This window comes from Triticum urartu, chromosome 6 (assembly GCF_003073215.2).
Source record: "Triticum urartu cultivar G1812 chromosome 6, Tu2.1, whole genome shotgun sequence".
Lineage (NCBI taxonomy): Eukaryota > Viridiplantae > Streptophyta > Magnoliopsida > Poales > Poaceae > Triticum > Triticum urartu.
Genome location: NC_053027.1, coordinates 394813653 through 394829747, shown reverse-complemented (window position 1 = coordinate 394829747; position 16095 = coordinate 394813653). Strand labels below are relative to the sequence as shown.

Here is a 16095-nt window from a genome sequence, read left to right as displayed (position 1 = left end):
ATGTTTTGTGAGAGGAGCCATATGTTGTCATTGGTGAGTTGGAGGTCAGTCCGGATACCCCCCACCACACTGGACGAGCTGCCGGTACTCACCCCTAGGTATATACTCACCACCATAGCCATAAGGCTGCTAAGGTGGCTGCCCCACTCGGCCTCTCCTCCACGGGCACCCCAACCATGCCCGGGTCCTGCGCCAATACCAGTGTCGATGCCCTCTGCTACGGCATCCCACTCAGGAGCTGGATCGGCATGGGAATCGCCCCCGAAACCTTCCTTGTTCCTAAACGCGTTAATCTCAGCAAGGGTGACTACCCACTCATTACGAGTGCTCACCGAAAAATCTTGCACAAGGGGCAATCGAATTGTCCTAGCTGCACCCGGCAACAGACACTTGTAAGAATGATCCCCTCCATGTCCAGGATCAGGCCCAATAAACTTACAGTTAATCACAATCTTTCTATTGAGTGTAGTAATTCTAGGAACTTTTTTGAGCTTTTCCAAATCAATATGGAAACGCTTAGCGATACGAGTAACCAACCAACCAATATGAATAGCACCTGAGGACGGCCTAGTGATAACCCACAAGTGTAGGGGGTTAGTTGCAGCCTTTTTGATAAGTAAGAATGTCGAATCCAATGAGGAGTTAAAGGTAGATTAATATTCTCTCAAGGTCTATCAACCACTGATACAACTTTATGCACACTAAAAATTTGCTTTACCTAGAAACAAGAAATAATACCACTTTGCGGGTATAATGGGATAGGTTTGCAAGATACTCCCTCTGTTTTTCTTTTCTCTGCGCATAACTTGAAGCCCGCATACCAAGGGGCATACCGCTGGTTGTTTCTTGGACCGTCTTACCCTTCCTCTCATGTTAATTGCACGTTGGGAACTGGCGCGCTTTAAGTAACTGCATGCACCTAATTGGCCCGTGCGCCTTGGCTTCCCTGCATGCAGCTAGCCTGCTCATGCATGCGCACTGACTGCTCCACTAATTGCTCTGCCATGCAACGGATTGGCTAGCTGGAAGGGGCAAAGTTGGAAGGAAACGGAGAAATAGGCTAGCGCGCAGAACAATTAGGAAAAAGGAGAAAAACTTAGACGCAAAGTAATAAGAAACAAAGGGAGTAATAAAGAACGTGAAAATAAAATTTACGTGTTGTTTTAATAAAAGAATAATAAAGTAAATATAGCGAGCGTGGGAAAGTGGTGGTACGATGTGTGGAATTATCCCTAGGCAATTGATAACTATACCGATAATCGTCATTGTAGTTTTATATGTGGGAGAGGCCTCTGCTAGCATGTCATCCCTTACTTGAAATTTTATGCACCTATGATTAGAACTATTAGCAAGCATCCGCAAAATACTAACAAGTTCATTAAGGTAAACTCAACCATAGCATTAAGACAAATTGCCCCCTTCATCCCATATGCACGACTCACAAACTAGGGTTTAGATTTATATCACTCCCGCAACCCGCCATAAGCAAATCATTACATATTGCAACACCCTATAGTGTAATCCATTTACGTGTGCGCTATGGCAACCAAATGATAACAACAAAATAAAACATACAACTCAAACCAATCATGATCACCAATTAACCTATATGACAAAAGTAAACTACTAAGACATAACAGCAATGAGACAAATCATTAGATAACAATTTATAGCATCAAAAAACATGTTCAAGTAGGGGGTTACAGCAGGTTGCGGGAGAGTGGACCGCTGAATATAGAGGGAGGAAGGTGATGGACGTGTTGATGAAGACGATGAAGTTGATGGAGATGGGCGTTGTGACGATGGTTCCCTCGCTGACGCTCCGGCACCACTGGAGGAGAGGGGGGAGAGCCCCCTCCTTCTTCTTCCTTGGCCTCTTCCCTATATGGGGAGAGGATTCCCTCTTTGGTCCTTGGCTGCCATGGCTCCCAGAGGGAGGGAGCCCCTCCGAGACTGAATATCTCTCTCTCTCTCTCCCTCTCTCTCTTCGCTACTGTTTTCTGTCCGAACATTGTTTCTTAAATATCCAGAGATCCGTAACTCTGATCAGGTTGAAATTTTGAGGGCTTTTTCCCCATAAAATTAGCTTTCTTGCCCCTTGCTTCTCCACTAAGTTGCTCTACCAGGCTATTGCCACCTTTCCTGGTCCGGAGCCCCTTGCGAAAATTTGGTCCATTAGACTCTCGCTTAAGATTAAGATATTTGTATGGCAACAGATTCGTGGTTGGGTACTTTCAGGGGTGGAGGTACTCAAACGCAATGGTCCCGGGGATAGAATTTGTCCGTTGTGCAAGATCGTGGAAGATTCCAACCACATCTTCTTCGTTTGCATGACAACACAATTCCTTTGGAGATGTTTCAGAGAAGTGGTTGGTGGGAGATGGTGTAACACCAACTTCCCAGACCTTTTCGAGGAACTTCAGAAATCCGCACGTGGGACCCTCCACGTGGTTGGGCATTACGGTTCTTGTGTGGACTCTATGGTCGATTCATAATAAGCTTGTGATTAAGTGTGCCCCTCTTCGTCAACTGACTGATGCTATCTACAAAATGTGCGGGTACTTGTAGCTATGGAAGTCACTTAGCCGTGGTCCGGAGAGGGATGCCATCGGCATATTCACTGCAGATCTGCAGGCGTTGGCTCTTCGTTTGACACCGCCGCTACCAGCACCACCTCATGAGCCGCATTAGTCCCTGGGACTCACAGCGGCCGCGGCCGCTGCTTATTTATTGTGTACTTTTCAGGGCTTGTTGAACTGTGCCCTCAGCAAAACCCTTTCATACTATGCTACTTTGTGTTGTGTGGTGTGGTGTTTCTATATATGAACTCGTTTGGCTCTAGTGGTTTGCTTTATATATAAAGCGGGTCAAAAGCCTTTTTTAGTAAGAATCCACCCGCCACATAGAGCTTGGAGGGAAAAATGACCACTTTGGTTTCGCTCATGAGTTAAAGGGGGTTAAATATGGTGACCGATTCGGCAAGAGGTGACCCAATTCCTCCCACCGCTTTTACGAAAAAACACGCGAGTTTGCGCCATCCCTCTGCTAGCATGAGCTCGACGCCGCGTTTCCCTCCCCTACACACGACGAGCCTAACTGAGAGGAAACGACTGATTCTACCGTTCCTCCTAACGAGCCTGCTTGGGAGATGTTGTAAAGGTTCATATCAGCCTAAATTTCAATGCAATTCAACAACCAAACAGACCCAAATTACATCACATGCACCATACACGCCACAATTCTCACACCTGGAACGGCACACGTACCACACCGCATCGCGCAGCACGACACGACATTCCCTCTGTGCCCCACCATAGGGAGTCCCAACTCCCAACCTCCACCTGCATCAATCATCGCTCGTCCATCACCACCGTGCCGCCTGTGCCTCTCCACTCCACTCCACTCTGCTCAGCTCACCTCCATAAGGTTTGGCATGGAACTGGGACTGGGAGCTCCAACTTCTCCGCCGCCATGGCGTGGCCATCTCCTCTTCCGCGCGCTCGTCATCTTCCTCTGCCTCTGGTCAGTGCGGCTCCCATCTCGTCCGGTAACCTGGATGCGTCAGAACGATGCGCTTTTCGTGGCGTTTCTTGCGTGTTTTACTAATTATTTCGCCGCATCTGAGTGACACTCCCGCACAACTAGCATCTTTTTAGGCGGAATGCTTTCTCTTCTGTTTGGGTCCCAAATATTTCCAGAGCTCTCTAGTGTACGCCCCCTTCGGTTATTATTGGGTTGATTCGAGATTTCCTACTGCGCATCTGATTGTCGACAAGATTGTGTTGTTCTTAGATTATTATAGGCTTCAAATCTCTCTTCCTCCTTTTTAACGAAAAACAGTAGGGAAATACATCTCTCGGTTTTGTGTTGTGCCATGATATGGAATAATTTAGCACAACATGTGGGACACCAATTCCGGCTCAAAAACAAAATTGGGAAAAAGCAGATCCTAAATGATCCTAAGCCACATACCACTTTGGTTATAAAGCTCCTGCAGTTTTCTTTTAGGAGATTATGGAGAAAAGGAGGATGGCTGCATCACTGATATGTGAATGTTTCTTCTTCTCTGACACAGTCTGTTTGCTCCTGTTGATCAAGATTCCTCCTTGCATTTATTAATGACTTTCTAGAAGATTATTCAAATAAATTAACGCCATATACATTTCTCCGTTGTTGTCTACTCATTTCTGTTCCAGTCTAAAGTAACATAATTGTATGAATGTGAAACAAGTACTCCCTCTGTAAACTAATACTCCCTCCGTCCGGAAATACTTGTCATCAAAATGGATAAGAAGGGGTGTATCTAGAACTAAAATACATCTAGATACATCCTCTTTTATTCATCTTGATGACAAGTATTTCCGGACGGAGGGAGTATAAGACCGTTTACAAGATAAGTGTTGAGAAGAAAATATTCTCTTTGGACAATACTTTTTAATCGTGTGACAGCCAAACAGACTATAAACTGAAGAGAAATGACTCCAGTTAGTTCATACTGAACATTTTCAGGGTTACATCTGAGGCAAATGAACAACATGTGGAACTACCACCAAGAGGATGGAATTCCTATGATTCTTTTTCTTGGACGGTTGATGAAAATGCATACTTGCAAAATGCAAAGATTTTGGCAGAAAAGTTACTACCACATGGATATCAGGTTGTCTACCAGTTTTTTTTTTTTTTGCGAAACCAGAATTCTTTTACTTGGTACTTAATGGCATAAGAGAATATGAACACCGATAATTCTGATTAACTTTCTGTTCGTTATCTACTGGTAGTATGCAGTTATTGATTACCTGTGGTACCGGAGGTATGTTGATGGGGCATATACAGATTCGTATGGGTTTGACAACATTGATGAGTGGGGTCGACCGTTTCCTGACCTCCAAAGATTTCCATCATCCAAATATGATAAAGGGTTCAGTCAAATTGCCAATAAGGTTCATGAGATGGGCTTGAAATTCGGCATCCATTTAATGAAAGGAATAAGTACACAGGCTGTTAATGCGAACACACCCATCTTGGATATTGAGACGGTATGCCTCCTCCTTTGAATTGCTATTATACTACAAATATTGTTGTTTCAGAATTATCTGTTACTGTAACAGAAGACAAATGACAATTCTTGACCATGCGTTGCAATCTACAAATTTATTTGTGAAATGAAATGAAGAGATATGATACCTCCATGGATTTCAAGGGTCTATCATACTGTATCTACCATACTGTTATAGACATATTATTAAAAGGAGGCACTAATGTGCTTTGTCAAATGATGCTGTCCTTAGGAGAGCATTTATTGTTGTCCATAAATCATTTTCTGCGTACTTCAAAGAATGCCATAGAACTTCATTTATTATTGTTAATGTGGTGTCTTCTTATCCTTTTCAGGGAAAACCCTATGTAGAGAACGGTCGGCAATGGGCAGCTCGTGACATTGGCCTGACCCATAAAACATGTGCATGGATGCCACATGGATTTATGAGTGTAAATACGAATATTGGAGCTGGACGGGCCTTCTTAAGATCTCTTTACCGACAGTATGCGGATTGGGGTGTTGATTTTGGTATGCTATTTCTAAATCTGTACTTTTCGCTAGTTAGATGATCCTCGTGACAATATGGTATGGTAGAGAGCTCCCACCTTGGGAGTAGTTAACATTTCTTAAGCGTTGACATAACTTGAGTTTGACGAGATTATTCCATATGTACCATTCCTGCAGTGAAGGTTGATTGTATCTTCGGTACTGATTATAGCCCGGAAGAAGTAATAACTATTTCGCAGGTAAATAACTTCGCATCCTAGAGTTAATTACACAAGTCCCGTTGAAATTGGTGCACCTTCAGAATCAGTTGATTCTCCCATTGCAGCTCCTGCAAGAGCTTGACCGCCCAATAGTACTGTCCATCTCACCAGGAACTGAAGTCACTGTACCATTAGCTGAAAACATCAGTGAACATGTTAATATGTATAGGATAACAGGAGATGATTGGGACAACTGGAAAGATGTTAGTTCACATTTTACTGTGTCAAGGTAAATCAAAACAGATATTCTCTGTATATCCATTATATACTCCTTATTTCTGTATTCAGTTTTTTTTAATATTCTCTGGTAAATAAGAACTTATTTGTTTGCATATTGCGCACAGTGCCTTCGCTGCTGCGAATAAGATCGGGGCCACTGGATTACGAGGAAAATCTTGGCCAGATTTAGACATGCTTCCATTTGGCTGGCTAACTGATCCGGGTAACGATTTGTATCTTTACTTTACTATCATAATAATTGTGATTCCCCTTGCCCCCTGTGGCTGCTAATCAAGATGCTAAGTCACTTACCTTGCCAAAAGAAGAAGCTGTAAATAATTGTCTTAGTACGCTAGATAAGAACTGTACAATGCAGCATTACTCATGCTGCTTTTTTGTTCTGCACCAACTCAATATTTAGTTGCGTCTATTGGATCGGTACTGTAGATTATGTGTATCTCTGCTTGCTAGTTTTCATCGATTGGGACCAGGATGACAAATCATGTCTTAAAACTTCATAAATATACCTGGAATATGACATGTCTCATTCAATATACTTAGTTTTGAAAAATTTCAACTAACTTTATCTTAATTCCTGAACTATAACTTATAACTTATGCACTAGTTTTCGTTGAAAAAGGAAAATTAGCTTGTAGCATCACAAAATTGTGTAAACTCGAAAATATCCAGTGTGAGGCTTATATGTAGGGCCTGATGCCACATCTCAGTGACACATCGATGCTGTTTTCCAACTCATGTGATGTTCTGATATTTTCTGTGGTACTGAACAAATTGCTGGTTCCATGAAGTGGTTTTATAACTATTAACATACCCTTTTTTTCCCTTTAATAAGACAGGTGTCAATCAGGGCCCTCATAGGCCGTGTAACCTTACATTTGATGAACAGAAAGCACAGGTTTGCACTTGGTGATTTTCATGCCTGTTTTTCATTTTGTTTTATCCACTGAAATCTTTTTTTCATATGACCTTGCAGATGACACTTTGGTCAATGGCTAAGTCGCCTCTCATATATGGAGGAGATCTGAGACATCTCGACAATAGTACATTCAGCATTATGACGAATCCTACTCTATTGAAGATAAATTACTACAGTAAAAATAACATGGAGGTACCTGCATTTTAGGATTCTTATTACAACAATATGTACACTTACATGGTCAATAAGCCGAGCTGTTTTTTTTCAGTTCCATTATGTGTATGGTGAGACGACTTCTAATACCAGACATTCTGGTCACTTGAGTCCTCGATATACTGTAAACCCGACAAAACATGATGGCATGGTCGTGGGTCTCACTTCCTGCACCAATGACCAAGCTAATGGATGGTTTGTATTTCCACAAGATGGGAAGTCAGATCATATATGCAGGATCTATGAAACAGAGAATGGCAAAAATGTCTCATTTTGCTTGGGGAAAACAAAACCTCTTCTTGCCTCGTAAGTGCAACCCAATTATGAATGGAGAAGTAATCGTGTTTTAATTTGTATGATCACACACTATATGTTCTAGGGATGATGATATCAATGAAAAGGAAGAAGACCAAACAAAGTTCCATCTGGCAGTTGCAGACATTAATGATTCTTGTTTGGATGCATCTGCTAGTCGGCGGCGGACTGCCTCAGAGGTTAAGCTTCTCATGTTCTCCAGGTGCAAATGGCATGCAAGGCAGGTACACATCAAATAGATTTGCCCCAATACTAACTAGTCCTGTTCTCATTAGGACTGATGAAATTCTTTTTAGATTTTCAGAGGTTCTTATAGTACTTGAACAAACTACTCACGAAACCCCATTTTCTGTTGGCTGATGTGTTAAATACGTAATGTTCCTTAGTATATTATGCTGTCATGGCAGCTTTGGTAACATATTGGTTTCACAACGCCAACACATAACCATGCAACTATGTAAATTAGCACTAAATGTTGTATTGAAACAAGTTCATGGAGATCAATACACTTTTCAGCTTTCTTTTTCTATAGTTAATATTGTGTCCTGGTTACACTACTAAATGAATGGCAACTAGCTCATCATGTCTTGCGTCAAATTTCTCTAGATGTGGGAGCTGAATGACAAGGGTAACCTTGTGAGCAGCTATTCAAGATTATGTGCCACGGTGGAATCCAGCAAGGAAGCAGGTAATCATGACATCATTCTTTTTTGTGAGTTGGTTAGTAAAAATATTACATGGTTGGCACAATTCTCTATGCAGTAGGTATTACTGGAGCTCGTGCATGGATTGCAACTGGAAGTAAAGGTTAGTGATCATGTACATCCTACAGTCTCAGAAGATCCTGAATCCAATCCTTTAAAATTGTGATAGGAGTGAACGTTTTTGCTAGATCTGTTTCTAGAAGACTAAGCTTCATTGATACACAGTGTCTTGTTTATGCACTAAAAATAATGAAATTGAGTTATTTTTCCCAGGAAATATAAATTAGTGAAAAACTGAAGAGAACTGAAATGTTTGCAGAAATTTTATGTTATAAGATTCATGTTCTGTAATCTTTTGTAAGCTGAAAACAGAACAAAATAACCGAATAATTGTGTTGTAATATTAATAGTGGTAACTCATTCTCGTAACATTTATATGCGGAATTTAAGAAAAAGAGTAGAGTGGAATTTTATGTGGGCTCAGAGAGCAGTGATGCAAAAACATGGACATATTACCTTCCCTAAGCTGGCGTTTACGAAAATGGCACTCCCTCCGATCCATAATACTATTTTCGTTAACGAATATGCAACCCGTCTCACTGATTATGTGATATTCTAGTTATTCTAGTACTATGTTAGGAGTGTTCCAGTCTCCAAATGTTTATTTGCACATTTCTTTGCGTTGAGACCTGATTGGGGTGCTGGTACTTCTGGCTTCTTCGTTACGCGCGCCTTTCAGAATGAACCTCCATGATAATACACAAGTAGTTCATGATGTTTAATATTTTATTTATGTCGCAGGGGAAATCTACCTCGCATTCTTCAACCTTGACTCAGTGAGCCGGAAGATAACCGTGAGAATATCGGACCTGGAAAAGGTTCTTGGGACAGCCTTCGTACGAAAACACTCGTGCAGCTGCAGTGATGTTTGGAGTGGGAGGAATCTTGGTCTCGTCGAGGAAGAGATCTCAGCGGTGGTGAATCCACACGGTTGCGTGGTGTTCGAACTCATGTGTTGAGGATTTGAGGTTTGCCAGACTAGTCACGGTGGGAATAATTTTGGGAGCCTACCGCAATCCCATGATATGATATGATGTAAGCCTACCCTGAACAGCGTGAACCTTGAACAATATTGGGTAGTTCGTTTCCAGGTCAGTGCTTGAAGCATCGCCCAGAGGCCGGGGGTACATCCTCCTTTTCAAAAGAAAAAGGTCGGTGCTTGAAAGCGGTCGAGTTGACCTTCGTCAAACCGTACCCGTGCTAGAACGGGATGGGTTTGAGTAATTATGCATCAACTCAGGATGATGAAACACTCAAATGCGCTGATATAGAAGGGCCGCAGAAAATGAGGAGAGGGCAACAGAGGAGCCGGACTGTCTGGTCTCTTCTGGTGCATCTCGCAAACATAATTCAAAAAAATCCTGAATTTTTTGTTGTGCAAACTTCAACAAATGTTTTGAGTGCCTGCAAATTTTCATAATGAAAATGACATTCGTGGAAGTCATAAAAAAAAATCAGTACTCCAAAATGCTTTTGTAAATAGCATTTTTGCAACATCGATTTTGTTTTCTTGCCACGATTTCCATGAATGTTATTTCATAATAAACTTTGCAAGTACAAAAATCATTTGTCAAAGTTTGGCAAAAAAATCAGTATTCTTTGAATTTATTTACCCTTTTTTCCTTTTGATTTTACTGTTCATCAAGGGCATTTGAGCTCGGGAGTAGATACAAATTCTCTAATATAGAAGGGACGCATAAAATGGCTCACATGAGCCCCGAACACTTCGGTATGCCATTTACTAGAAAGGTTGGTCGTGTTTTGTTGTTTCTCTGATATAGAGGGCCGCATAAAATGGCTCACGTGAGCCCCGCACACTTCGGCAGCCCATTTACTAGAAGGATTGGACGTGTTTTGCTGAGCTACTATTGTTGTTCAAAATTTCTAGATACTGCAGTAGATTAAAAAAATTCTTCAGCAAATTTTTTAGGGGTAAATCTTCAGCAGGTAGATAGATAAGAAAAGCGAAATCACTAATTGAGTAATACTTCTTTCAAAGATCACTCTCCCTTTCAGGTTGTAACAAATGGCGTGCTGCATGTGCGTCACTTGTCGCAACCTATGAATTTTTCCTTTTTCCTAAATCCGCTTATTCAAAATGTTTTATTGTAAACTGTGCGTTCAAATCTTGAACCGTTTTCATCGTTAGATTCCTCGCGTCGAGTTCTTCAAAACTAGATCCCATGTTGATAGGTTTTGATGAACATTTTTTCAAGAAAAAACCGAACTAGGAGCATGTATTTTTCCTTTTTGGTAGCCGTTTCCAAGAGGCACGGGCTAGCGAAAGTAAATTCATGCCTCCCGGAAGCAAAATCGCACCTCTTATGAAAAAAAAGAGAAATGTGATTTTTTTTTTTCATTTCCGAGTGGCATCATCATGCCTCTCGCGAAAACAAAACCATGTCTCTCGCGGAAGCAAAATTGTGCCTTTCACAAAAAAAGAAAAAAAAACGTGTTTTTTTCATTTCCGAGCTAGCGGAAGCAAAACTATGCCTCTCGTGAAAAAAAACCCACATTTTTTTCGTTTCCGAGAGTTACATCGCAGAACCAAAACCGTGCCTCTCGCGGAAACAAAACCGTGCCTCTCACAAAATTTTTTTTTTTGATATTTTTTGTCAAAAAGCTAAGAAAGACAGGTAGAAAACCGAAAAGTCAAAAAACCCCCTCAAAACCATTAAAAAGCCGAAAACACATGCGAAAAAATAAAATAAAAAACAAAATTCAAAGGAAGACATGTGGCGGCGGTTGGGCACGCGCTAATTGGCGTGCTCTAAGCCCATCCATGTAATCGTTGGAAGGCTCTCGAAGGAACGCTACTCAACTTGCTATCGAAGAAAACTAGTTGCTCTAGAAGAAAAGAAATAAACATATGTGCTAATGGGCCGCGCCAGTGGCTGGCCCATGTAGAGAAGCTTCACGGCCCAAGCCCAAGAAAGCCCCGTGCCGGTCCGGCTCTCCAACCCGTCGCTCTCGCTCACGCCGCCGGTCGCGGCAGCCGTCAGGCAGGCAACCCAACTCGCCGGTCTCTGGATTCTCTCGAGGGCACCTGGCTGGCGGCTCCAACTACCGGAGCTCCCTCGCCGTCCGTTAGGCTCTCCAGCCGTTACTACCCACCACCACCATCTCTCTCCCTGCTTTGGTTCCCTCCTCTTACCATCTCCACAATCGTCCCGACCAAGCGTACAGCCCTGTGATGGACTTCTCCGTCGAGGATGGCAAAAGGCTATGGTCGCTTGTTTGGAAGCAGGTGGTCCTGGTCGACAAGAAACGAAGGTGGTTGGAGTCGATGACTCCCAAATCGGATGGCTGCAACATACGACTGAAGCGACCAAAGTTCTTGGCTGATGCGTAGGTTTGCGGCACTTCCTTATTTCTTCTGATAGTACTGTGATTCGGTTTTCCTTTTGTTTCTGGATGTTGCTCATAGCGACAACGGTTGTTGCAGTTTATCACACTGCCATGCTGGTCGTGGCAATCTAAATGGAAATTCTATTTGCTGCCGCTATGGTTTAGGGAAAGTGATTCATCTCTACAATCTTTTATGTTCGATGCTTAAACGTATGTTGCATATAATGTCGTTTCCGTCTCCGGGTGGTTTAGCTTTCTCCCTGCTTAATATATTTACATGTATGCTGTCCTGCATGTTATTGAAAAATACTCCCTCGGTCCCATAATCATATTGGTTGTAATAAGATCTTGGATTTTTTCTATATTGGTTGTAATAACGTCTTAGATTATGGGGCGGAGGGAGTAATAACCAATGTCGGTTTTCAGATGATATAGACCCTAGTCTTTTGAAAGAAAAAAAAAATCCCCAGATGGCAAGATGCCTGCATTTCTTTGGCCAACAGTTGCAACCGGTTGTATGTAGTAACAAGAAAGTCTAATTGCTAGCCTTCTGTGGTTATATACAGGTTCTTGGCTGAATCAGATATACGGAGTGACGAAGTAAGTTCTTGCTGTTGTAAGAATAACTACAGGTTATACCTTATATAGCTTGTATCTATTTCCGTTCGGGCTAACATGTACTCATGTTAATGTAAAAGAAAAATATGTAATGGATATACAATTTGTACAGCTACAAGTTACTAGACAACATTTCTATGTAAGTGATCAAACGAGACACTTGGCTTCGTATAAATGTTACTACTTACCTCTGTTCCTAAATATAAGACGTATTTAGGAACAGAGGTAGCATTAAACAACTCAGATGTATATTCAGTAATTTGATTTTTATAATGTGGAATGATTAGAACTATTGTAAATAATGCCCTATGGGGTGTTGTCTAGCTGGGATCTTCTGTATATGGCATATCATGTGAACTTTACCATACTATTCTTGATTTATGGGCATGGTTACATTCTAGTCACATTGACAAAATTTCCTAGCGTTGTAATTTTATTTACTTACTATGATATTACAACAAATACAAAACATGTTTGACATGTGGTTTCTGACAAGCCACCTCAATAGCAACTTCGGCTGCATTAGTTCCATTGTTCAGTTCATGCTTCCCTAAATATGCTATTTTTTAGAGATATATACGTATGACTTAAGGACTTTTCTTTCAGGTGTCTTGCGAAAAAGTGACAGCCAATGTTGCAAAAAGTTATGGTCTGCAGCGCGGTGGCCACAACCATCACTTGGTTCAGGATGGTCTCAGGCTTCTTAACTTACCAAGAGGGGAAGATGGCTCATTGAGTCCAGAAAGTCTGAACATTATGCATAGCACAATCAATAAGTTAAGCAATGGAGCACTTCAATCAGTGGCTAAAATCATCAGCCGCACCAACTGTAGTTTTAATAAGACTAGACCACTGTTAAGAGAAATTGTAACATACCATCTTCCGTGTTACTTAGCCAAGCTGGATCATGAAGATGTCATCATGTTTGAGTTGTCTGAAATTTTGAGAAATCCTGGCAGCTACCAATCTGATTCGTTGAGCCTTGTCACACCTGTGTCACCACTGCTTCTGTCATCTATCAACCAAGCTTTGGATAGACTTGATGGGATTCCTGACCAAGCTCTTGTTGCAGTGAACAGGAAGCTCATAGGAAAAACATGTATGCCGAAATTCTGGCATGTGCCTCGGTCTTCCAGTAGAGGGCATCTTATTGAAATAGTGAGGAAAAGATGCAAAATGATTATAGCGCGTATTGAGGAAGGTTACATGCCAAAGAGATTAGCAAAGGCCATGTCAGTGGTGAACCTATACTGGAAGCAGAAGTTGAGATCCATGGATATTTCTCAGTTAGAGTACTTCCCCTTTTCAAAAGAAACAGTGTCTTTGCAAAATGATATCCTGAATGCTCTTTGGTTGCTTCCAAAACTCCAGCATGATGACCTAAAATTGCTGCGTCCCATATTGGACCCAGATCCTAAATTTCGAAAGATGCAATTTAGAGTATCTTTGAGGAAGTACTTGTTAGAATGCTTGTTTGAATCTGATGAAGGTGATTTGCCAGATGAGGCCCATCAAGCCATAGCCTTTATAAATCGGATTTCTCAATGTGAAAGTGCCTGTCTGACAGAACGAAGGAAGAATGCTGAAGTAGATTCTGTATTGAATGTAAGCAGTCAACTCAGAGCTTTGGCATATTATGATACCGATGACTGTTCAGACGCGGACAAGTTGATGAGCTTAGGGAGTGTCAACTGCACTGGGGATAATGATTTCGTACTCCCTGAGACCAACTATTTCCACTATAAATTTGAGCAGCATATGGATGAGCCTTGTTCTTCGAATAGTACACCCAAAGTTGTTGATATGGACGAGTGTTGTTCGGCTGAATCTACCAGAGCTGCACATCATGTTCAAGAAGCTGAACATCTAGGTTCCAAATTAGAGGAGGTTTTCAGGAAACCATGTGAAGGAACTGAAAACTCTGGAGCCACTCCACATTACAGAGACAACCTTGCTTTGGAGGAGGCTGTTGATACCAATCATTTGAAGACGCCAGTGCACTCTAAGGATCTCTCCGAGATCTGTGATGAAACTTCAACAGCAGCCTACATGCTCATTGGACAAATTTTGGATAAATGGCTACTTGTAGAGAACGGCGAAGTGGAAGAGCTCACCAGACATTATCTTGGAGGGGGCTTGGTTTCTGAAGGTCCACAAGGTACGTTGCGGGGTATCATTGTAGCTTCTCTGTTGTCCTACTCTTCTCAGGTATATGTTGCATGTGTGAAGTCGAGAGTAAGCTGATTGGCTTCTTGTTCCTTTGCTAGACACTAGAGAATTGCTGAATGTAACAGATAATAAGAACCTGAAGGGTGACATTCTAGTGCATGCCGTGGAACGCATCTTGCCCAATTTGCCGAGAAGGTTGTCTACTTTCCTGCCCTCCCGTCCTTGCATGTACAGTATGATTCTCTTTGAGTTGCACATAATAATATATTTAATTCCTTGCATTCCGCAGTTGCATTGACCAAGTTAAGAGGCTAATGACCTAGCAGGTGCATTGCGACAACGCTCTGCAGGTGCATTACAGATAGGGACTTGGTGACTTGTTTCTGCATTTTTTTTCTACCGGGAATCCTGCCTACGCTAATCTGCGAGTTTGTGATTAGTTCGTCTCCAAATACTTGTATCTCGTGATATACTGGCCATCGTTTTTTTTTCTTTCTGAAATGTGCTGATTTAAATAGAAACTATTAATACATTGTGAAAGCGTATCTCATGAGATCTATCAGTATCAGTTTGGTGTTATCAGTATTCTTTATACATTGATAGTGAACCTAAAAATGTTTGACGGGCCTAAATTTAGAAAACACGTATTTGCCATGGGTTGCATGTCAGCCCCAGTACATATTGTTAAGATATACATTTTGGTACGGAGGGAGTAGTAAATAAGTGCAGGCCACCGGACAGGCAGCGTTGTTGTTCTTTTCAGTGCTCTCCGCTGTGTCCGTGAGTAGATTTGTGTGCATAAAGAAGTGCATTAACCTATAACATGTGTTAATCACATAAGATCATCATAACAACCTTCCTTTTGGCAGGAGAGGGGCTATTTTAGTTGCAACCTGAGGGACAACAAGCAGGAGGAATTGGTCAACTGGAGTGCTAGATTCAGGGCAAGTTTGCCGAAGCACTTTCATTAGTTCCATCGATAATACCAGGACTGGAGAACTAAAAGCCCTTGTAGATGCAAGTTGTGTGCTATTAAACCAAAAAATTTAAGTGCACAACATAGTACTGTTAAAAGTTCGCATGGTCAATTTTCACACGATTTCTAACTTCTTAAATCGGAATTTTTTGCAGGAACAAGATTGACAGCGGCCTCTTGGATTGCACTCTTAATAAAGCTTCAAACTCAAGGCCTTCGATATTTGTAAAGTTTTCCAGGAAGAAGATTGCCTGTAGCATCTTGGAGTGCACTAATATTAATAAATAAACCCTTCAATATTTGTGTCGCCCAAAGGCTACAAATTCTGTAATTTACACAAATACTTAGTATTTTCTCTACCTAAATATGAGTGTGATGTTTCAGATCATATATATTCCCAGTATTATTAAGACATCATGTATGTGAAGTTATTTGTGCCGTTCCAATACTACTTTTTGTGAATCTTTGAATCTGCCCTTCCTTTTGTGATGCACTCGTAAGTATTTGGCAGATTTGAACATGCACTCATCTAAAAGCTCACTCGTTTCATTTATGTTTTCACTATAACAATTCAGGGACCTTGATTCTGATTTGTCAAATGTAATGTTACATGAGAATAAGCATGCTTCATTAGGAAAAAATAAAGTTGATTCAAGCAATAGAACCATGTCGCCTCTGGGAGGGACACGGGGATCGGGGGAGGTTGGTGAAAAGAGGTTCCTATGTATTGC

The 16095-nt window shown here is 41.5% G+C and overlaps 2 protein-coding genes across 13 annotated transcripts; both read left to right on the top strand.

The window, feature by feature from the left end:
• Nucleotides 1-3321: 3321 nt before the first annotated feature.
• On the top strand, nucleotides 3322-9348 carry LOC125513721 (probable alpha-galactosidase B). Of its 4 annotated transcripts, none has more exons than XR_007286101.1 (14): nucleotides 3322-3522; nucleotides 4510-4657; nucleotides 4779-5036; nucleotides 5392-5566; nucleotides 5723-5784; nucleotides 5871-6034; nucleotides 6150-6247; nucleotides 6882-6940; nucleotides 7019-7153; nucleotides 7230-7480; nucleotides 7554-7709; nucleotides 8096-8177; nucleotides 8252-8296; nucleotides 8995-9298. XR_007286101.1 is itself a non-coding variant. In XM_048678898.1 (14 exons), the coding sequence occupies exons 1-14, from the start codon at nucleotides 3434-3436 to the stop codon at nucleotides 9210-9212; spliced, it is 1944 nt and encodes a 647-aa protein (XP_048534855.1). In that variant the 5' UTR covers nucleotides 3322-3433; the 3' UTR covers nucleotides 9213-9348. The 4 variants fall into 4 exon arrangements, 2 of the variants coding, with proteins under 2 accessions (XP_048534855.1, XP_048534856.1); XR_007286102.1 differs by having other exon boundaries at nucleotides 8255-8296; nucleotides 8995-9094; XM_048678898.1 differs by having other exon boundaries at nucleotides 7554-7713; nucleotides 8995-9348.
• A 1900-nt stretch (nucleotides 9349-11248) lies between these two features.
• Nucleotides 11249-15840, top strand: LOC125513720. Of its 9 annotated transcripts, XR_007286100.1 has the most exons (7): nucleotides 11249-11601; nucleotides 12168-12201; nucleotides 12826-14377; nucleotides 14487-14583; nucleotides 14678-14738; nucleotides 15258-15332; nucleotides 15520-15840. XR_007286100.1 is itself a non-coding variant. In XM_048678893.1 (6 exons), the coding sequence occupies exons 1-5, from the start codon at nucleotides 11447-11449 to the stop codon at nucleotides 15283-15285; spliced, it is 1866 nt and encodes a 621-aa protein (XP_048534850.1). In that variant the 5' UTR covers nucleotides 11249-11446; the 3' UTR covers nucleotides 15286-15332; nucleotides 15520-15840. The 9 variants fall into 9 exon arrangements, 8 of the variants coding, with proteins under 8 accessions (XP_048534850.1, XP_048534849.1, XP_048534847.1 ...); XM_048678893.1 differs by lacking the exon at nucleotides 14678-14738; XM_048678892.1 differs by lacking the exon at nucleotides 15258-15332 and having other exon boundaries at nucleotides 15520-15641.
• Nucleotides 15841-16095: the final 255 nt, after the last annotated feature.

Bases quoted from the DNA above. Each gene is read 5' to 3' on its own strand.
- LOC125513721 (XM_048678898.1), top strand. From the start codon at position 3,434: ATGGAACTGGGACTGGGAGCTCCAACTTCTCCGCCGCCATGGCGTGGC. The intron at 4,658-4,778 runs GTTGTCTACCAG...ATCTACTGGTAG, and splicing joins TACTACCACATGGATATCAG to TATGCAGTTATTGATTACCT. The intron at 7,481-7,553 runs GTAAGTGCAACC...TATATGTTCTAG, and splicing joins ACAAAACCTCTTCTTGCCTC to GGATGATGATATCAATGAAA.
- LOC125513720 (XM_048678890.1), top strand. From the start codon at position 11,447: ATGGACTTCTCCGTCGAGGATGGCAAAAGGCTATGGTCGCTTGTTTGG. The intron at 11,602-12,167 runs GTAGGTTTGCGG...GGTTATATACAG, and splicing joins CCAAAGTTCTTGGCTGATGC to GTTCTTGGCTGAATCAGATA. The intron at 12,202-12,825 runs GTAAGTTCTTGC...CTTTTCTTTCAG, and splicing joins CAGATATACGGAGTGACGAA to GTGTCTTGCGAAAAAGTGAC.